This window comes from Taurulus bubalis (genome assembly GCF_910589615.1).
Source record: "Taurulus bubalis genome assembly, chromosome: 16".
In the NCBI taxonomy this organism is placed as follows: Eukaryota; Metazoa; Chordata; class Actinopteri; order Perciformes; family Cottidae; genus Taurulus; species Taurulus bubalis.
Genome location: NC_136604.1, coordinates 2,880,115 through 2,902,987, shown reverse-complemented (window position 1 = coordinate 2,902,987; position 22,873 = coordinate 2,880,115). Strand labels below are relative to the sequence as shown.

The 22,873-nt window shown below is 43.9% G+C and overlaps 1 protein-coding gene across 1 annotated transcript; it reads left to right on the top strand.

Moving 5' to 3' along the window:
• Positions 1-483: 483 nt before the first annotated feature.
• Positions 484-17,229, top strand: glcci1a (glucocorticoid induced 1a; the record flags this gene model as incomplete). The annotated part of the gene is made up of 8 exons (XM_079232419.1): positions 484-826; positions 4,771-4,922; positions 9,385-9,483; positions 11,808-11,942; positions 14,142-14,294; positions 14,805-15,015; positions 16,765-16,885; positions 16,977-17,229. The coding sequence occupies 8 exons, from the start codon at positions 484-486 to the stop codon at positions 17,227-17,229; spliced, it is 1,467 nt and encodes a 488-aa protein (XP_079088545.1).
• Positions 17,230-22,873: the final 5,644 nt, after the last annotated feature.

Genomic DNA, 22,873 nt, shown 5'->3' with positions numbered 1-22,873 from the left:
GACTTGGAACTTGTTGGTCTGGATGCAGGACAAGTTGACCTTATGACCTCATGGCAGTGGTCACAAACCAAGAGCAGACCCTGAAACCACTCCTTAAACCTGAGGCTCCATATGTCCAATGAACAACCGAGTGACATATCCAGGAAGTAGTCCTGCACCAATCAGAAAGTCCTCGTAATGACTTGGGCCCACCCATGGTCCGACCTCTTGTCTTAGTTGTGTCAATTGACAACTACAGTCTAATTAGTTGGAGGAGTCCTGAGTTGTACCGCGGTAATAACACAGCTTTACGCGTCACGTGTGTTTGTTGTGTTGACTTTGTACTGTTATTCCTCGTCGCTAACAGTGCAGAAATGTAAAGTGGAGACTGTTTTGAACTGGACAACATTAATTAACTAGCTGGCAAAGTCCGCCAAACGGGTCGCGTGCTGGAAAGCATTCCCTAAAGTTAGTTTCCGAGCTGTCTAACAAGACGTACCGGTCATGTCAGCGTCTCCTGCGGCATCCAGCTCGTCCCAGCAGCGGGTTGAGCCTCGCAGCGGCTCTCCGTGTATCAGCAGCGCCACCGCGATCCGGCTGCAGCCGCCTATCCGCGCCACGGTGCCGTACCAGCTCTTCCGTGGAGGTCCGCACAGCCCAACCCGCCCCGCTTCTTGCTCCGCGTCAGTCGTCGCCGGGAGCCACGCAAGACCGACCACGTCCCGTTGCCCCAGTCCCGCCAACCCGGGTGGAAGCGGCTCGGACGGCAGGCTGGTCCCCAGGAAGAGCCCTACGTCCCCGGGCAGCAGCAGCTCACCAGACTCGGTCCACTCGCCTGTTTCCAAAGGTAGTGCGTTTAAGTCCATCTTGTGTCGCAGCCGTCATGGTGCAGGTAGCTGGGTGCTAACTTCTACGTCACGCCAAACTAGCTTAGAAAACCGGTCATTCGGAGGTTTCGGCGATTATTCAACGTGACCCATCAGTTACAAACGAGAAGCAAGAGTGGTTTAAAACGAATACACGGCACTCTTGTGTTCGGCCTATGCTGAGTGTACTATCTAACATTACATTTAAATTAAATCTCATCTTTAACCATTCCCCCCACCATTCGCCATTAGGCGCCACGTTGTGTTTTGGTGAGAGAAGTTGGTGGAAGTGATCGGCGAAGCAGCTGGAAAATATTACAAACATGTTCAAATGAGCGCACTCTTGTACATTAAATATACACCGAATTGTAAAGCGGAAAGTCGTTATTCAGACGGAGACTATGCCACTTTTATTTGACTGATATCACTTTCCTAATTAGCCCGACCACCCACAAATGTCATGTTTTCCTGAGCGAGATTCGCTCAGCGAGCGGCTCTCCGTTACTACCGTTACCGGGGCGAGTTGCTAGGCTACATGGGTTAGCTTGCTAATTGGGTCATACTACATTGGAGCCCTGTAACGTTACACAGCGAGAAGGATGCACCCGAAAAACATAACCAGCATGTCAACAGTAGCTCCCTTGACCAACTGCTATCATACTGTTTATGTCTGTTTATGGTGCATGTTGTTATCTCTCCTGTTTTGATCGCTTCTGGTTCACACGGCATGCATTAATGTAGTAGTTATTGCATTACATTGGCATTCCCCTCGCCACGACGAGGTAAACACGTCAGTATATGGATGTCCGTGATGATGATGTAGCTACTCTGTCGAAGATAAACAGGGCTCGCTGGTCTACATTACACAGAGGATTGGCCAGATTTTCAGAATCTGATATGAGCACTCGCAGCTTCTTATTAAGGCTGTACACTTAGGTGGTTTACCAACATTGAAACGGGAAACAATGTCGTCAGCTGGTAGCTCTATGGCAACATTGGGGCCTAGCAGTCTGTGAGACATAAACAGAGCCCTCAGGGCAAAGCAGGCCGACCTCTGCAACTACATGCATGTTCCAATACTTTGAGGCGAACATGACCAAACGAGAACATATGGCTGTCTACAAAGAGGAATGCAATGTTGTTGCATATGCACCCAATTATCCAATCCAGCCAACATGTAGCATTTGTGGGGGGGGGGCATGACTTTAAGCCAGGGTGGCACTGAGCATGGCGTTCTGGACACTTGCCAACAACCAGTAAACACATACAGGGATGGCTTATGGAGGGCTGCTGCTGGTGCCATCACCGTGGGACATATCACACAGAGAGATGAGCTAACAGCATTTCCTCATTTCATGCTCCCGGACATTTGAGTCTATTGCTATAACCTTGTGGTCATTAGTCACTTTGGGTATTTTAAACAGCTCAATACAAAATGTTTAGTTGCAATAAACAATATATTCATACAGTGTCTCCCACAGGATTTTGTGAGACAGTGGTGGGTGGGTGGACCGTGGGCCCTCTAGAGGAGTCCGGGGCTGTTCTCCCTCAGAAGAAGGTTTTGTACATTTCAAGTGTAATGCATCATCATGGTGCACTTTGAGAGCGAAAGTAAAAGGCTAGATCAGGGGTGCCCACACTTTTAAAATGACCAAGTCAAAAAGATCTACCTACATTAATCATGCTATATATATATATATATATATATATATATATATATATATATATATATATATATATATACTGCTTATTGCTATTTCTGCTGTTTTAAAATGCTGGTATGACCAGACCCTTTCTTGGCTAATGCTAATGTATTTCACTGTTATGATATTGTAATACAGAACCAGACTGTAAACTTTCCACACCATTCATTGTGTTGCCGTGAGAAAACCAGAGCACGGCAGCGTAATATTGTATGACGTACAGTGACACATTCTGTACAAGGAAATGAGATGCCAAACCTGTGAAACGGTCCTTTAAATAAGAATAGATCTCTCTGAATAATGTATGAGACCCTGGTGGGGTTGTGTCTCTGAGATAGTCGGATGACCTCGTTAACCCACAAAGGTTTTCAGCAGCAACCAAATGTGGGAATGAACTCCCAGAGTCCAGGCGGAAAGGTTGTTCTGTACTCTGCACAGAATGATGCACCCTGTTCTATGGGTTGTCATGGGCTTGTTTCTCTGAAAATCAATTTCACAGGAAATCCAGACGTATTACTAAAACCCCAAAGCTCTATTGAAATGTCACTGAAAGTAGTTAAAAACTCTATCTGACTCTAGAAACACGTATGGCTACATTGGGAACATGTGTTGGTTCAGCTCCCCTCTGTGCTGAGCTTTTACACCTCTGGAGCTCAGCGGGCGATGCCAGGATGCAACGAGAGGTCCCATTCACAATGCATGTAAAGTAGTGGTGCAACGAAACATAAACCCACGGATCAGATCAGCATGGTTTACGTTTCATACTCGAATGGATGTTTTTTTCCTCACACACTAAGACGTCAGATATCGTCCACGGTGATAAACAAAACATTCATTTTGGACCCACCAAAAATATTTTATTCAAGATTTTTCCAAAAGCTCTGTGGATGTATTAATTTACATGATAATGTCATCAATTAGAAGTTTAATTTTTCTCTCAAAGTGCACCAGATTGATGCATTTCAATTGAAAATAAAGTCAACAATATTTAGGGTACGTTTTTCTGTATTTTTTCGTATCGCAAAAACTGTCATGCAGCCCTATCAGAAACTTGTAATTACAATAATTTTGATGTAACATGAGTGTGACACCCAGCTATCAATGTCCTAAAAGCACCACCAAAAGCATGAGGGATGCTGACATTTGCGAATACTGTGGTGGCTGGGGTTGTGGTTAGGCTCAGCTGCAGAGGGGGAGGGGAGGAGTGGCTCAGGGAACAGGTGCGGGGATGAGGCCTCAGCTGAAACTGATGAGGGGTTTGTATCCTATATGAAGCTCAGTGGGGATGGAGCGGAGGGTTAGGAGAGAGCAGAGGCACAGGCTGCAGCACATGCATGTGACAATAAAAGCAGGTTTATCAAGTGTGCTCGTGTCATTGGTGCTGGGGGAAAATAGCAGGAGCTTGTTACACATACATATTATTATTATTATTATTATATTATAAAGATTAATATTATTTACCTTTGTCCAAAACATTCCAAATGAACAGCGCCTGAACGCACCATAATGTAACTGAATGGAACCTCCGTTCTTCGGCCGTTAGCTCCGGTGCTTTGGAGCTTTGAGACCCGGTGAAATAAGAAAAATTCAGTTTAGTTTATTAAAAATTTATCTCTAGTTATATGGCAAACATATGTGAAAATATTTTATGTTTTCATCAAAAACAGACTTTTTACACTAACATACTCTTATATTGATTGGTTGTTTATCATATTATATTTTTATTTTTAATTACGTCTTGTACTTTTGCACTGTTTATTGTCATGCACCATTCACTAAGCCAAATTCCTTGTATATGCAAACACACTTGGAAATCAACCCTGTCTGATTTCTCTTCTGTAAAGCGGTTTTGATTGTTTGATGATCAAATGAGGCTGAGGGTGACTAGCTAGCCACGCCGGTCATATTAAACGGCACTAACAGAGCTAACTGGAAAGAGACAGGGTGAGATAGGATTTTTGGGGGATATCAGTGGCCCAAAATGTGTTTTCATTTTCTCAACAATGTGTCTGAAGTCTATTTCATTCAAGGGAAACTTTGCAGTCTGCTGTTTGGTGTTGGGCAGCTGTTGTACAGGCGGTTTATTTATTGGTACAGGGAGATGTTTCCCAGTCAGGGCCTCAGCTGAAGGTGCTAATTCTCAGTCACTAGTGGTGCTCCTATTACATAAAGCTAATATTGCTCTGTCTCTTATCTTGTCTCTTGTCTTTTTGTCTGTGCAGTCGAAAGGACAAAATCCCAGCCGGTGCGGAGCTCGGGGACCATTTGGCGAACTTCCTCCCTGGGCACTATTACTGGACCCTACCTCACTGGACAGTGGCCTCATGACCCCCATGTGCACTACCCATCTTGTATGAAAGATAAATCCACACAGGTGAGCCACAAACCCCACATCTGTCTTCCCTTCATGTGCTAGATCCTGTCCCCTCCAGAGATAAAGAGAAAGAGAAGGCAGAGGTATTTATTTATTATGCTTCTGAATGGGGCAGTTGATGCAGTATTTACACTCATAATACAATAATAACACCAGCTTGTTAATGATTGTAAAAGCTGTCCATTTCTGATACTGATGAGGTGAGATTTTGTATATATCGTCTTGCATAGAGACTGATCTTATTATGTGTGTTGGGTTTTTGGATTCAGGCGGTGGGTGGTACTGCAGCACAGTAGACGACAAGGAATTTCAAAAACAAACACCCACCAAATAATGATGAATTTAGACGATGTTCTGTGGGAAGTTAATATGGGAAAAATAACTTGAATCAGGAAGTCGCCGCAGTAACTGAAGAAAGCTCCGCCGGACTGCTTGAAATAATTAGTTCTGCCACCTCTTAGTCAATTAGTTGTCAAATTAGTCGTTTTGATCTTTTATGCTTTTTTTCATGCAGAATGACTTATTTCCACGTGTCATCACAAGTTTGAAAGTGGGGCTTTTGCGTGATTATTTCAGGAGAAACATCTGTTGATTAAATCAATAATCCATATGAGTGTTAGTTGACTAATTATTTCTTCGGTCGAGGTCAGCCCTAAAAATAGAACAAACAGATGAATTTCCTTCCATCAACCTTTTTTATTAAATTATATAATATCATAAAATATTAGTAACAAATAGTAGAGATGTGTCAACTGGAGGGTTACTTTTCCAATCACTGCAAAGAGAACCAACAGGAAAACAAATAAAGTAATAAAAACACAGAATTCATGTGACATAACAAGCTGCTCTTATTGACGAATGAATAATAACGACTTCTCTTCGAACAGCAGATGTTCGTCATAGAGAGATTCTACCGTCCTCCCTCTTTGTTCAGTGGCTCCATGACTTCAGCTGTGGTTCGGTTCTAGAGTCTCTGAGTCCGTATAGAACATTGTATCTCGGTTCAACATAGCGAGAAAGCTCTGCTTCTCAATGACTGAGTAAGGACCCAAATCCTATTTGCAGTCTCCTTTGGTTCACTTGTCCCTCTCTGAGTGGGCGGAAGAAGAAGACGTGAAATGCTTCCATACGTTAGCTTTTAAGCCAGAGGGTGCTGGTGGGATTGTATCCATATTAGTATTAGCTAGTTGCTGAGCTTAGAGCGTAAACAAGACGCACGTGTATTGCGTCTGCTGCGTTCAGGGGCAGCAGTAGGGTACGGACAGCGCGGTGTCACACAATCGTTCCAGGCCATCAGATGGTTGAGAATTGAGTTTTTTATTTCCGATTATTGAATTTTCTGCATGGAGTCCTAATCGTTCAAGAGAGAATCTCAGAATCGGTTCTGTCCCTCGCCCCTACAACACATGCTCTTTGGTATGTGTTTGTAGAATTACAGGAGCCGCTTGGACAGATTCAGAAAATATGATGAATGTAATTTTATCGGTCCATTTGTTTGGCAGTTAGAGCCTCATTGTTGCTTTCCGTGTTTTATTCAGCTGATACAGTTCAGAGCGGGAATGTGACCTTTAATCCTCTTTTCTGCTTCATTTGTGGACTCCATCCTTCTGGTTAAAGGTTAGTTATTTTTGACTACTTGGTCCCACCCACAGATCCCAAACCAGACCGTGTACGTTTTTTTTAGTAATGTCATATGATGACATCACAAGCATACAACGTGATGACGTGGAATACAGAAGCCTCAGCTTTCCGCTGCAGAAAGAATGAATGCACTCGCTAATATGAGGTCTATTTTAAATTGATTTCAACAGGAACAAGCGAACAACAGCACCCTACATGTCTCCCGGAGGCTGTGGCATCAGGATGTGAATGGGTGAAAAACATGTAGCATTAAAGCGCTTTGAGGGCTAAAAGTCCTTTTACCATCTGACTTCTTGACTTAATAAAGCCTTTCTGAAGACTGGAGAGCTGCACCCTATGGGTGTGCCAGAAGCAGATGATCTTCATCATCCTCTTCAGTTTTCAGTGAGGACTGCATGAGTCACCACCCCTATCAGTCTTTATAGGTCGCATGCCGGTTGGAAGCAGGGTGGAGGATGACACGCAGCCACCGATGTAAAGAAGTGCTCTCGCTGCTTCTGTCCGTCTTTTCTCCGTCATTTTTCTCCTCCATGATGTTTACAGAACTTGCCTCGCGTCAGGAAATTACCGACGTAATTATCTCTCACTGGAAATGATCACGATTTTGTGGTCAAACCCTTTTCATTCCTCATCTCATTTTAGGGAGGAAGTGACGTGTGTGTTGTCGTTCGTTATGCTAGTGTGGGGGATGCTACGTGAGCTTGTTAGCTGTTACGTTTGAGCTAACGTTAGTTAGCGAAGAGCCCCGTTGCAATACTGTGAACACTCAAGCAATACACCTGCAAGTTAAGGAAACCAACGTCTGAGTCGTTACTGCGGACGATAAAATATCAAAGTTTACACGAACATGTTTGGTAACTGTCAAGCTTGAAATGACAACTAACGGTCGCCCAATTTAAATCTACCTGTTATTTTAAGTGCGCACTGATATGGAACGCTCTAAATGTAAACAGGCTGTACAGTACTTTATGGCTGAATAAACTACACCTCGTGACTCACTCTCAACCAATCAGAATGCTTGATTTGATCTACCCGTATTATAATAACTATTGAAGTGATACAAAGACATGATTGTGAGAGTCTTCATGTGTGCTGCTGCTGTCTGACAGATGTTTAAGTATCCATGGGTGTCTTCCCCTCTGAAGGTTTGTTAGACTGGCATGTGGTACGGTAGCACGCGAGCTACGAGCGCCACAAAGACGCTTATGCCATATAAGAAGTTGATGTTGTCATGGGGACGTTTTGAAGCCTTGAGTTTGGCGATTACGACCGTCTCCATGTTCTCTTTTTTGCAAGCAATGAACAGAAGTGACCATGTTTGGAATGTGGACGAGTGACGCCTCTGGTCACGGCAGCGACCTGTCAATCACAGTAGCCCCGCCCTAAAGCGTCCCCTGCTTTATGGTCTGTTTGACTCTAAATGAACATCATGCTGTATTGAAGAAGACTTGAAACTGGAGATTGAGACATAAACTCATGTTTACAATGTTTACTGAGGGAATAAATCAAGAGAGAAGTAGAGTCATTTATATATACTTCTACAGTCTGAGATTATGAGATCATCATTTTCTGCCAGTAGCTCCTCCCAGGATGCTGATGCTTGGACTTGGTCTTGGTCTTGACATCGCAGGAATCCATCTGTTGTGCAAAGTAACTTGTGACTGGCCTTCACAGAGACCACCAATCAGGCTACTTAGAACCCGTATCAGCTGAAGACGATTGGTGGCCGATTGTTCAGAGCACCAGTGACCTGATGGAAATGTGGCAGTGAACCTCAGCCAAGCCAACATAAAATAAAATAAAAGGCAAAACATTTACAATAAGCAAAACAGTAAACGCCTCAAAATGTGAATCAAAACTCATTCTGTAAATAGAGCGCCGGACTAAAAGGAAAGCACCTCTTGTGATTCAGGTCATTTTGGGTAAAAAAGTTTAATTAGATTAAATATATATATATATATATATATATATATATTAAAGTAGCTAAGTACATTTACTCAAGTACACTACTCAAGTACAGTTTTGAAGTACTGGTTCTTTAGTATTTCCTCCGTATTTATGCTCCGTTATTCTTATGCTCTTCTACATTTTATCGTAATACATTTATTGTACAGTTATAAGTATAATTAACTTTTAAGGTTAAGAATTTGCATCAAAACAGTGAAAGAAATATATGCTCAAAGAAGAAAAAAGACAACATGGTTACATTATACTGAAAATTTTAGTCCAAAAGTGCAGAAATCCAAATGTCAGCTCAGCCAGGGACCGTGTGAAGAGGGTCTCCCCGCTCTGGGTGGCCTCAGCCCTCCTCATGCAGAAGACGGAGTAAAGGGACGTCCTGTAGTAACTGGCACGCTGCCAACAAACACAGACATTCAGAGGAGCAGGACAGCAGCGTCCTCTGGGTGTTGGATGGGCAGGATGAGTGTGTGTGTGTGTGTGTGTGTGTAAACTGGATGAGACAGAGATCCTGTAGTAACTCACACACTCTCACACTGTGTGTGTGTGTGTGTCACATTAATAATCCATTGCTGGACTACTCAAAGGGTTTCATCTCAATGACAGACTTCAATGTGTACAATTTAAATCCTGTTTTAGAGGATTAATGGCATAAACCCCCAAAAAACAACAACAACATCCAATTGTCATAAATGGGAAAAGAGTCTCAGACCTACGTTTATATTAGAATACGCATGCCACTTTTATTTTATAATATATACTTGTTTTAAAGTACTGTTATCTGTTTGTTGTTGTTGTATGTGCAACGTACTTGTCAAACACACAATTCTGATTCTGATCCTGATCCTGATGTTCTTCTCAGACTCCTGGATGTTGGATTGAGAAGACGAGGAAGAAGAGGGAGAAGAGGAGCACCCACCAGCGCTCTGCGTCCTGGGGCAGCACCGACCAGCTCAAAGAGGCACGGCACTGACATGGACACACACACACACACACACACACACACTGGTGTGGCCGTGCGTCACAAGGATGACTTCATGCCACAGTGTTAACGGGGAACTCCAACTGGTTTATACTTCAAACTATTTTTCACTTTTTGCCTTTCTTCTCATTGAAAGTCTCCTAACACGGTTACTGTCACTCGGGCTCTGCATGTGGAAGCCTTTAGGGTATGTTGAGGTACTTGTTTTCTTATTTCTCAGTGACATTGTGCATGATGACATAGGGGGAATTCTTTAAGAATGATCAGATCTCCCATTTTTCTTTGTGGCAGAAGTGATGAAACAGTAGAGACTTTCTTTAGGATAATCTCCTGTTTGGTATGTGTGTCTTTATGGCGCCGTCCGCTCTCAGCTCCACCCTGCCGATGCTCGGCAGCAGCAGGGAGGTGGCAGATAATGCTATCTCACCCGTAACTATGCACTTCCCCTCTTTGCAATGGCCAAGACGTGCCGAAATTTATAGTCAGCCCAAGCCGGATGACAGTTCAGCCCTCACTCATGTGTGCACAGGCACGTCCATTTACAGCGGCTGACACAGATTCCACAGATGTCCATAGACGAGCTACGAGGAGGAAGTGCAGATGCTTCAAAGAACTCCAGAAACGTTAGCAGGGATATTAGTATCATAATCAGTCTCATCGTGACAGTATGTCAGGTGTGTTGAAGTGTGTCGAAGAAAACCAGGTCTTGTTCTGTCAAACAATATTGAGCTGAGACTGTACACACTGCCGTTTAATGTCAGCTCTAGCAGCGCGTGTGTTATTCACTCTCCGCCTCCTGTTGCTGAAAACCTGAGCCGTGCAGAAACAGAGTGAAGGCCCATGAAGGCGGAGAGGGAAACAAGAACCTGCAGCCCTATGTGGCTGGTTCAGTGGCCCACATAGGGATCACATAACAGCCGTTTCAGACAGAGCCTGCATTGATTGAAGTAGTGTGTGTGTGTGTTGTGTTTCTACAGTAAGAGGGCCAGGGTCAGAGCTGTGTGAGGGGACATGTGGAAACATGTCCTGGAGGAGGCCTACTGGTGCACAGTGGAGGGCTGGGCATTCCTTCCTCTCTGCCAGACTCACACAGCAGCTGATACACCGTGTAACCAGGTGTAGTAGAGGATACTTCTACCAGTCGTCTACACATTAGCAACACTTGCAGTCACTCTGTTTTTATTTTCATTTTATAGGGACGTGAAAAGATGCAAGTACATCTAGATACACCACTATCTTTACTGTTATAGGACTGAAACCTTTCGCTGATAGGTACTCACTCAGTCTGGGACGGCGAGTGTTACTTGAGAAAGTGAACCTTAACCAACTGGACGGCTGGTGAGTTAGCCGGCTAGCTTGGCCGTCTCCAGAGCTGGCTAGTGAGCTGGCTAGTGTCCGAAGGGACGTTGGGTCCTTTAATCAGAGGATCGGCGGTTCGATCCCCGGCTCTGCTAGTCCGTGGGTGCATCCCAAGTCTCCAAATTGTTGTTTCCTCGCTCTTTGATTGAACCAGAAGTGGTTCTGCGCCGCCATATTGACGGCCGTCCCAAAGCTCTTATTCTGCTCGGAGGAGTCATGATCGAGGAGCCCCAAGAGCGAGCTTCCAGGAAGTGTTTTAACGCTGGACACGCCCCCTCACTGTTCATCTGTTATTTGATTAGATGCAATTTAGAGACTTGGGATGCACCCCATGTCAATGTGTCCTTTGGGGGGAGACACTTCACCCTAAATTGTTCCTGTAGCTGTGCCTACGGTGTGTGAATGTGAGCTACTCCTGATTGGCAGCTGGAACCTTAGCCCCGCCCATCAGTGTGTGAATGGGTGAATGATGACAAGTAGTGTAAAAGCGCTTTAAGTGGTGGCTCTACAAGTACAGGTTCATTTTACCATTTTCTGTAACCGGTGAAGCACGAAAGCATGGTAGCTAGCTAACCAGCGAGCCACGATGTGAGAACCTAAAGCTGTGTCAGTGTAGGAAAGCACATGGCTATAGTCAAGTAAGTGGCAACTTTGCTTGGATCATTTTCTGTAATTAGTAAGCTAGCCAGCCAGCCGCCTTGGTTAGCTTGCTACCGCCATGCTTTGATGCCCCACTGGCTACAGAAAGTACGTCAAAGCGATGGCTATCTTTCTACCTGGAGCAGCAGCTTCCACAGTTGCTGAGCCATTTTATTACAGAGCTATGTATAGTCTACGGGATATGGTTTAATAATAGATTAGATTATTAGATAATAATTGTACCTTTCTGGTCCACGTCCCTTCTAAATGTTTCTGTCCTCCCCTGCTCTCCGGTTTGATTCCAGCAGATTGCAAAGCTCCGGCAGCAGCTCCAGCGCAGTAAACAAGGAGGACGCCACAGTAAAGACAAGGACCTGCAGTGCAGCAGCATCACCTCCACCAGCACCACCACCCACACCTCCACCGCCGGACACGCTCAGGTACGGCCATTCAAACGGTTCACCTTGAGGGAGTCTGCTTTGTGTGCACTCATCTTACAACTGGGGGGAAAGTGAGGATTAGAAAAAAGAGTAAAAAAAAGAGGGCCATCTGTTATGTATGTTAGCATGGCAGAATTGATTTAAGAGGCTGTAAATCAGGGCTGTCAAACATACGGCCCGCCAGAGGGTCCAGTCCGGCCCGTGGGATAATTGTTAAAATTGCAACAAAAAAAAGAAATAGCTGATTGGAACACTGACATTACTCCAGATATTGCTCAACTGCAGAAGAGAGCCCAGGCAGGTAAACAGTGGGCTGATGTCTGAATGTTTGGTCTTTATGTTTCTAGTTTATTGTAGAAAGACCTTAAAATAGGGTTCATCATCCACCAACCTTCACCAATGATTTAAACATAGAGAATTATTGTTATTATGTATGCGTTATTATGCTGTGATTTTACTGGTCCGGCCCACTTGAGGTCAAAATGGGCAGCATGCGGCCCCTCACTGAAATGAGTTTGACACCCCTGCTGTAAATAATTTGACTTTCAGTCTTTCTTAATCATCTGTCATTGTTATAATCATCTGTTATAATTCAGTCAATAAATGGTTTCTTAGAGCTTCTCCTCTCAGTTTCATTATCGCCCTATAACACTGTCAGCTGTAACCGCTGTATGAACGCAATGCACGCTCTCGTGCACTAACATGCACTAAAAGGCACGTTCACGTGCACTAACATGCACTGAAAGACACGCTGCCTGCCCGGTTATATTCATTGAAGAAAGTTGGTTTCATGAAAAAGACTAACTCATTTTAATCTAATGTATCCCTTTATTTATTTAGTTTGTGGATTTACATGAATTTCTTTTCAGGTGATCTTAAAATATGACGAAAGACATTCAAGACCCTCAATAGAACCTTTTAATATTTAATTTTTTTAAAAGACAGCTCCACAGATATTTGGTGCAAAGCGTTCAGCGTTGACAACCATGGACTGTATATATGAAGTGGACGTAGTCATGGTGACGTCACTCGTTGGTTTGTGGACTGATGTTTTGAAGCCTTGAGTTCAGCGAGTTTGCCGTCGCCATCTTGACTTTTTGCAGCCGATAAACGGAGGAGTGAAGTAGAGTATACGGCTCTGGCAGAGACCTGTCAATCACAGAAGCCCCGCCCTAAAGCATCCCCTGCTTTATGGGCTGTTTGACTCTAAAGGACCATAATTTACTAAATGAACATCATGCTGTATTGAAGAAGACTTGAAACTAGAGATTGAGACATAAACTCATGTTTACAATGTTTACTGAGGGAATAACTCAAGAGAGAAGTAGAGTCCTTTATATAGACTTCTATACAACCAGACTTCTATACAACCTGACTACAGACGCTCAATGTTTCTATGGTGCATCATTCTTGAGTTCTGATGCTTAAATTATCAGAATGCTGCTGCTAGTTATTAAGCTGTTAACATTATTCACATGTTATGGAAACTGGAATCTGTTCCAAATTACATGTAAATGTAATAAATCAATCAGCTTGTTACACAACACTCAGCTCATGTGATGGAAAACTGGCCTGTGTGTAGTGGTGCAACTAACCACTTGAGTTGCCATAGTGACCAAATGTCCTATGAGCACACCTTTTAAACGGTCACTCAGACAACGTGACTATTGGAAACCAGCTGACCAGCTGGTCCCAGTGCTGGAGAACTGGTCTGACTCTCTTCCAGCTCAGTGGACAGATAGGTGGGAGGTGATCGATGTACTCGTCACGTTCCCACTTCCTGTGCCGACAGGAAGTTAAATGACAAAATATGTACTTTAACTTGACACACACTGTTCTTCCTACTCACAATGTCTCACAATTGCCTCAGCTAGAGCTGCAAGATTAACCATGAGGTAACTATTAAACTCATCGCCAAATATTTTAATCCTCAATTTAGTTTAGTTCATTTTAGTTTTTTAGGGGGGAAACAGTACAAATTCTATGTTTCCCGCCTCTGAGTGTGAATATTTTCAGTTTTCTCTACTCAGCCACGACAGTAAAATATATTATTTTAGTAGTGGACAAGGCATGAGAGGACGTCATCTGAGGACACCTCATTCCTCATCAACACTGTGTGTGTGTGTGTGTGTGTGTGTGTGTGTGTGTGTGTGTGCGTGTGCGTGCATGCGGTGTGTGGTGTGTGTGCGTGTGCTGAAGCAGTTTTCCATGTCGAAGTCGGCCCAGATGCCACTGTCCAGCATCACAGTGCCAAAGCCTTCCATCTCCAGGGTGCCCAGCAGCATGGAGGGCATCAACCACGAGCTGGAGAAGGTCTTCATCAAAGACAACGGAGAGAAGGAGGAGCTCAAGGTGGGGATCTGCTTCCTGTTCACTTCATGCACCCGACCCGTAGCAACTGGACTCGGCTCTGATTACAGGGTTCTTACGGTCATGGAGAACCTGGAAAAGTCGTGGAATTTAAAAATGGTTATTTCCAGAACTGGAAAAGTTCTTGAAAAAAATAAAATCCCAAAAGTTTAGTAAAAGTCATGTAAATGTGTTGTATTCATGTGTTCATGTCGTTCATTTACGCTGAGTTTGAAATAATGAATATGCTTTCAAAAGAAAGACGCTCAAAATATAAGCAGGCATACATACAGGCATCTATATAAATGTTTATTCTTTTAATCAAACTATTGTCTCATTCATTTGTGGCATTTAAGGTTTACTGTATGCTTTGTATTCTCATTGTTGGTTTAAATACTACATTTACTCTAAATGTTTGGTCATGGAGATTTGGTTTAAAGTCATGGAAACCCATTGGTCAGAATGTGTGAACCCTCTGATTAGTATTCTCCCCCCCTCCCCCTCTCTTTGCAGTCCCTGGAGGTTCCTGACGGGCGGCGGGCCCCCTTCCCCCCCCAGCAGCGCAGCAGCAGCACCCGCAGCGTGGACACCCAGACCCCCTCGGCCCCCGGCCGGTCCAGCAGCTGCTCCAGCCTGTCGCCCTGCCCCTCGCCCGCCTGCCCGCCCGGGTCACATGACGGCAGCCCTTACTCCACGGAGGACCTGCAGTACGACCGGGACAAAGGTAACGAGCTTCATTTGAGTCTCTGCTGAGGTAGAACAAAGTTACGGCTTTATTTGTATAGGTGGTCACAAAGGTTACATACAAATACATATATGGAAATAGGATTAACTATTATATTCACCAGAAGTATGAAACGTGTTACCTTTTGTCCGTTATAAAATAAAGTGAAGAAAGTACCACTAAATTACAAGGAAAATATATATTTTTCTTTGGCAAGGAAAGGCAGATTATTTCTTAAAAATGCAGATGTATTCGACTTCAGGGCATCTCTGACTACATACATTCAAACATTTTTACTCTTCAATCAAAAAATAATATTAATCGTAATTTTTTTTAAACTACAAATACATAGTGAGGGTATGGAACCAGAAGATAAGCCCTACTGTTTACTATGTTGTGTCCAGCCTCAAGACCCAAACGCACTGAAAGCACATCTGTTGGTTTAAATGTCTCTACTCAACTTTTTATTTCTATTTTGGAGCATTAAATGAGAATCAAGAAACCAAAGCGGTTTTCTTTGCTGCAGCTAGAATACCTGTTGGATAGAGTTTAACGGAATACAAGGTTGTTCATGAGGTAGGAGGAGCCTCACTCTGAGCGTTTCTGATACATCTCATATCTAGCGTGACGACAGTTACACCTCCATCAATATCATATCAATAACTTTCTATTATTCACCAGGACCTTCATTATTTAGATCAAGTTAAAAGATTAAGGACTATCTGCAATAAGAAATTGCGACCTTTTTTCAATCATTTAAAGCACAGCTGTTTCTGTGGGTTTGTCATTTTATATCTGAGACCTGCAGTGAGCCATAGGAGCATCGTATTTATCGCTTTCAGTAGGTTTAGGCCTTTAGTTTGATACTTTTACAGCCGATGTTCGTATGGTCAATACGGTTCAACTTTGAAGAATGTGTTTCCTACTTCGGGACTAAAGAGTTCAGCTGGTATGTTACTTTTGGCTGTTGAAAAGTATGGACTTCCTCTCATGAAGAGCAAGGTGTGAAGCCAGAAAGCTCCCAGCGACACTGTGGACCTTTCCACTATTTAATTGGTAAATTAGCACGATGTAGACTGTGTAGCCCAGCACAGTAGAGTTATGTCATTTCAAGCTCCTCCTGTGGAGATTCTTCACAAAGCACTCCAGAGAACCAACAGTAAGGAGGTGGAAGGCGTTGCTGGTGTGGGGTCTCCGGCCTTCTCTCTTCTCTGATGGTTCCAGTTATTATACAAATTATTTATATAAAAAGTATAGCAAACACAATTACAGATCGAATACAACTTTGAAGTGCGACAAAGGATATCCCGCAGAGCAGGGCCTCAAATGCATCCCATCGTCCAGACCCCCGATGTCTAGAGTCTGATGGATAGTCTGCTAGAAAAGCCATCGATCCTCAGAAAGTCTTTAGTTTTATCAGGATAGAAAGTCCTCCTCTTCCTGCTCCTCTTCAGACGGTCCTTACGTGTCATGTTTCATTCTGCATCCCCCTCTTTACTGCACATCCCTGAGCGTGTCCTCTACTTTCTACCTCACTTGCAGTCACACTTTCAAATACTTCTATCTGCTAAACTCACTCATTACATTCAGTGTTATTCTTTAATATACTAGCATAATACATCCAGTGTTACTTCTTTGGCTTGACCTTTAACCTGTAAACCCGTTGTAATACATAATAGCTACCACTAGGAGCGCTATTTAAAGCTAGTTGTCTCACCCTGGACTGAGCTTGTGTCTCTGTGTTGACAGACAGTGGAAGCAGCTCCCCGCTGCCCAAGTTCGCCTCCTCGCCCAAACCCAACAACAGTTACATGTTCAAGCGGGAGCCGCCAGAGGGCTGTGAGAAGATTAAAGCGTTTGAGGAGATGAGGTACAGACCAGCTGAAGCCCCTCCCTGCTGCCTCAGGAATGTGTGATAGCAGATAGAAGTACCTGACCTAACGGCCTGTGTTCCTCCGCAGCTCCAGGCAGTCCACATCGGCGGCGGTCCCGCTCTTCTCCTGCCCCGACAAAAACAAGGTTAACTTCATCCCGACGGGCTCGGCGTTCTGCCCCGTCAAGCTGCCCGGCTCCCTGCACCTCACGCCGGCCTCGGAGCCCCGGGGGGCCCCCTCTCGGGTCTCCACGAGCACCAGCACAGACGACCCCGCGGAGGAGCCCGGCTCGCCCTCAGAGACCGCAGACCCCCCGACAGACAGCCCGGCCATCAGCTAGACCGGAGCGGAGCTGGCCTCTGCCCTCCGGGATCCCCCCGCCACGCCCGCCCCCCGTCACACTGACCGTCCCGCCCCCTCTGCTCCGCCAAGGGGAGCCTCCGTCTCTCTCCTCTGTCTCTGCATGACGTAGCAACAATGTCCCGCATAGACCCGCCTCCTCGCTGCATCACTGAGCTGCTGTCGGCCGGTTGGAGGTGGTGGTCTGCAGGCGCGGTGGCTGGGGGGGAGGGGCATGGTAGTATATTTCTGATTAAATTATGTGTTGTGTTCTGTTTCAACATTCACAGTATGAATAAGCTCTCTAAACATATACTATATACACATATATCGCGATGAAAAGAAAGAAAAATGCTTGTTTGAAAAAACTGAAAAAAAGAAATCCCTAGCGGTGTATTGCTGTGTTTATGTACCTAACAGGAAGAAAACAAACGGCTGTACTCTTCAGGATTATGTTTACTCTATCCAGGTCACATTGTTAAACCCTGTCTAAAAAAACAAAAGATGCAATGAGAAAATAATTTAGGCAAAGAAAAAAGAAAAAGGCTTCAAATTGGTTGCACAGTGTCTGCATCTGATCTCGCTTCAGGTATTTCCCAATCAGAGTCTACACTCAGGTAATTAGGAATGTTTGTCCATAAGAATATCTGCAGAACCGGTTCACTCTCGTTTAGTGCGGTTGGCTTGAGGATAGTAGGCTAGTGTGTGTGTGTGTGTGTGTGTGTGTGTGTGTGTGTGTGTGTGTGTGTGTGTGTGTGTGTGAGTGTGAGTGTGAGTGAGTGAGTGAGAGATTAAGCCTGCAGTCGGGGGACCAGAAGTGGACGAGTCTGAAGTCCGTCACGTGAAGAAACAATCAAACTGAAGCAGTTGGTTCTTTAGGTGCAGGCTGGAGGAGTTAGTTGTGCGAACGTTTCTTCTGGAACATAACTGATCTCATTCGATGAGTTAAACCTCAGTCGTCTTGGCCAAAGAAGCCAGAAGCGTTCTCGTGCAACTCAACCCGACTTACTAGAGCCAGAGCGATGCTGGAGGATGCAATATGTGTGAGAATCCATAGTTGTTGGATTAGCAGTTTAATCTTTTAATTCATTCACATTTTTAATAGTAAGGGCTCTGCCTCACTTCAGGCTGAGGGAGGCCGTTTCTCTGGCGGCAAAACTCTTTCAGCATATTGTAATTCAAGCGGTCTGAGAGGAAACTCCATCTTCTGCACCTCCTTTGTGGCTGTTTTCAGGCTTTAGAGAATCTAGCTTGTGAAGGGAGACTTTGTCCAATCACAGGTCAGGTCAGAGGGGTCAGTTTGTGCTCGTCTCTTCAGAGCCGGATTCAGTCGGGAAATCTCCTATTTGCCCTCCCAGCTGTCATTAAGCTCATTTGACAAAAGAAGCTGACGTTCTCAAATGTTAAAGAAAAAAAGTACAGCCTAACCGTAACTGGCAAAATACTGATTTAAAGCTGCACAAATCAATATTTTTTTTACGTCCTAAATGTAGCTTTTTGCAGCCTCTTTTAGATCCTTGTTTCACTTTCATGGCCCCTGAATTCTCTTGGTGCTCCACATGAATAAGTTAGTGTCGAGCTGGCGAAAAAAGTGGTTCATTCAGCAACGAGGTAAATAATATGTCGACGCTGTGTTTCCAGCTCTGCCGTTCCCAAGTGGCCAAAAGTTCACCAAGGTCAGCTTTAAATCAGACGCAGCTAATAGAAGAACCACAGATGTGAGTAGAAAGCGGCTCTAGCAGCGGTCGGCTTGCACAAACTCACATGAGTACAGCCGTACGGGACAAGGTTTGCACAACTCTGGCCTCCAATCTGCACACCCAGACTGTTTCAATAATCCATAACATTTCTATTCCATTAAAAAGCATTCCGTGAGATGTTCAGCATCCGAGACGTAACAAAAAGACTCATGTTGATCCATTCCTAAAATATCTCGGCCTTTTTATCTCAGATAAGAGGACCACAACTCCCTCTCGCGTCCGTCTGTCACCCAACGACTTCCACGTTTATTTGGGTATCTGTGCTCGTGGAGTCGTCCCCCCCCACATTGCCCCTCTCATATTTTGTATATATGTGGCTTTTAAAGAGGCTCAATGCAATGTTGTGGTTTCTGGAGGCGTTTCTGCACCTTACCAAGAGCTATGGCTTTCCCAGTGTCTCACGTATTCCCGGCACTGGCAAACTAGATGTGTGCAATAATAGGAGTTATTCAAAAAAAGACAAAACCGCGTGTCGTCCGTTCTTTAACACAACGCGTCTCATCTTGCATTCCTTCGGTTTTGGAGCACGAGCGCTGAATCGGCGTAAAGACATCAACTGATAACGAAACCAGCACTGAGAGCGACCAGAGCACATCGCTGGCAGGTCAGAGGTCATCAGCTCGCCACGTGATTCTCCTTGTGTAACCTGCAGTGTCAACGTTCATGCACAATGGCAATAAATAACCACAAAAACAGTTGCTTTTGTCCTTGTTTTGGTGTGTGTGAAGTGAGAGAATCACTCCTGATAAACAAATACCTACTGTACAAATAATCTGCTTTAAACACATCTGATCCCAGGCACTCGGGCAGGTTGTTATGAATAAAAGAAGCCAGGCGTTAGAATACGGCCCACAGGCAGGAGGCAGGACCGGTTCCAGACAGCACGATCCATGGAAACCTGAGGCGAGGAAGTAGAGAGGCTCCCGGGAAGAAGTAGAGTTATAATGTGCATTGAAGAGACAATGATTCATCCAGAAGGAGAGGAGAGAGGAGCTCAGTGTATCCTGAGATGTCCCCCAGCAGTCTAGGCCTATAGCAGCATATGGATCTCTGCCATGTCAGCTTCAGGTATTCTGAACTTCTGGACATCAAAGACAGTAGGTGCATCTCAAGTCTCTAAATTGTCGTTTCCTCGCTCCTCGATTGAACCGGAAGTGGTTTCCATTGTGTGGACCTGTTTTAATCTCTGTCTCCATTGAGTTATTGATGGTGGGTTTACAGTTTTCCAGTTCACAGTTATCATTTTCCTGACAATAATTAAGAGAATACGCAAAATATACCTCCTATCAGTGTCCCCTAAATCTTTCGGTATGGACCCCAGCAGAAATATTAGTTAATCCAAACCTTTAATCTCTTTTTGGTCAGATAGGGGCAACTTCCTGGGTGTAGCGTTGCACATTTTGACGATACGAATAACAAGGACGCCTCATTACTTTTGGGGTAAATGTTAGTTTCAGGTTGGGCCTGGACTTCAGGTCCTCTGGTTTAAATTTGAGCTGTAAAGCGCATCCTGGAGGGATCCAAACCTTCAATTGCTCAGCAGGTTCTGTGTGTTAGCCCCGCCCATCGCCCAATGCATGCTGGGTAATTATTATCGAGTTACAACTGTCAAAATATATGCAAAAGAAATGTTTTATTGAACAGGAAAAGTGGGCTTAGAAAACAGATGATGACTTTGATGAAAAAAACGTAGTGAGGGGAGGTGGGCAGGAAGTGCTTTACAGTTTGTTTTCATCTATTCATAATAAGAGATGTGTGATGGTGCGGAAAGTTTAGACTTTATTTCTGGAGTTACTGAAAACTATGAGAGTAGCTCCCACATCTAAACCTAAAAGAAGGTTAGATGTGAGTGGCAAGGGACGTTTCACATGACCTCCAGGACCCAGAGATCGGGTCCACCACGGGACAGACGTCGCCCTCGTGTTTCCAACAGGAGACGATGCAGGTTTTACTGGACACCCACTGGTTATTCATGGAGGACACTTAGATGCAATGCTAATGTGGTGTTGACCAGAAACAGGTCTTGGACATTGAGAACACTGAGTAAGAGAAATGGCCGGCTATGCCTGTGATTGTTTGATTAAAGATTAAAGACTGCTAACTAACTAGTCACCTAACCCAATGGTTCTCAACATGTTCAGTGATGTACCCGAGTGTAATATTCTTTAGGCCAAGTACCCCGAAAGTTCTCTTTTTCTGGCCATTTTGAGAATATAATGGAACCCACACATGTGATGCTATGCATAGGAAGGCCAGTTGTGAAGCTTCTCTCACCAGCGTAACAGTTTTAAGTTGTGCTAACATAATTGCACAAGGGTTTTCTAATCCTCCATTAGTCTTCTATGCGATGAGCAAACACAATGTACCATTAGAACACTGAGTGATAGTTGCTGGAAATAGGCCTCTATACACCTATGTAGATATTTCATTAAAAACCAGATGTTTCCACCTAGAATAGTCATTTACCACATTAACAATGTATAGTGTATTTCTGATTAATTTAATGTTATCTTCATTGAAAAAACAGTGCTTTTCTCTGAAAAATAAGGACATTTCTAAGTGACCCCAAACTTTTGAACGGTAGTGTGTGTGTATATATATTTTGTAGACTTAATACTTACAATATGCAATACTGCAATACTACTGAATATTGTTTTGCTACTACTACATTTCACTTCATAATATTACACTTATATGCCATAATATGTATAATGTACCAGCCTTTTTATTTGACCATATTATGTCATACTGTTATACCACTTTAATTAATGAACTAGAGGATACACTTTTTCCTACACGTAGATCTTAAACCCTTAAATATAAACAGTAGCCCGGCCACCCTACGGAGGAAACTCATTTCGGTTTTTTAATTAAAATAAAAGTTGGATAAAATCTCCATTGTCCTCTCCTTATATGTAGTGAGGTGTCGGTAGGTAGAACTTATATGTAGTGAGGTGTCGGTAGGTAGAACTTATATGTAGTGAGGTGTCAGTAGGTAGAACTTATATGTAGTCAGGTGTCAGTAGGTAGAACTTATATGTAGTCAGGTGTCGTAGGTAGAACTTATATGTAGTGAGGTGTCGGTAGGTAGAACTTATATGTAGTGAGGTGTCAGTAGGTAGAACTTATATGTAGTGAGGTGTCGGTAGGTAGAACTGCAGCGCCGCTGACTCGCCGCTCTCCTGTCTGACGTCACACGCTGCCACGGACTCTCCGCTGCCAGTAATCTCACTCGCTGTCTCTCCAACAACGTTAGCTAACGTGTTAGCAAGCTGACTAGTTTGCTATTATTAAACTGGTGGGAGGGAAATGAAGCCGCTGTAGACATCTTAACGCTGATTGGCCAAGACTCGACATGTCAAAGATCTTCTATTGCTAAGATGATCACAACCTCAGTTTTTTTTCCGTGTCCCACTCCAATCTCAGAAACGGCGGACAGTTGACTCCCCACCCCTCTCCCAAAAACAAAAACTCTTCGGATCTACACCATTCACATAGGTCACCTATTTTGGTTTCAAAACGGCGAATTTCGCCGAAAGGTGAGGGATTTTCATGTCTGATTTGTAATTATTTGATAATTCATGAGACATTTCTAACAGTAAGATGAGGTGACATGTATGTTTTATCAGCCAATCAGGGCTTTATGACAGACATTGTTCTCCACCGTCAACAATCACAGTTTATAAATAGTTATTTCCCCTCAAAGAAAAAGTACCTGGCTCTACAATCAAATTCACAGATATTCTATATTGGATTTGTTTAACGAAGATGTTTTTTGCATTTTGCTGTCACTTGTAAAAATCAAGTAGAATTGGATGACATTTATTTGAGACTCTTGAGGTGACTTTAACAGCTGCAGATGTTCAGAGATCAGTGTGTTGAGGT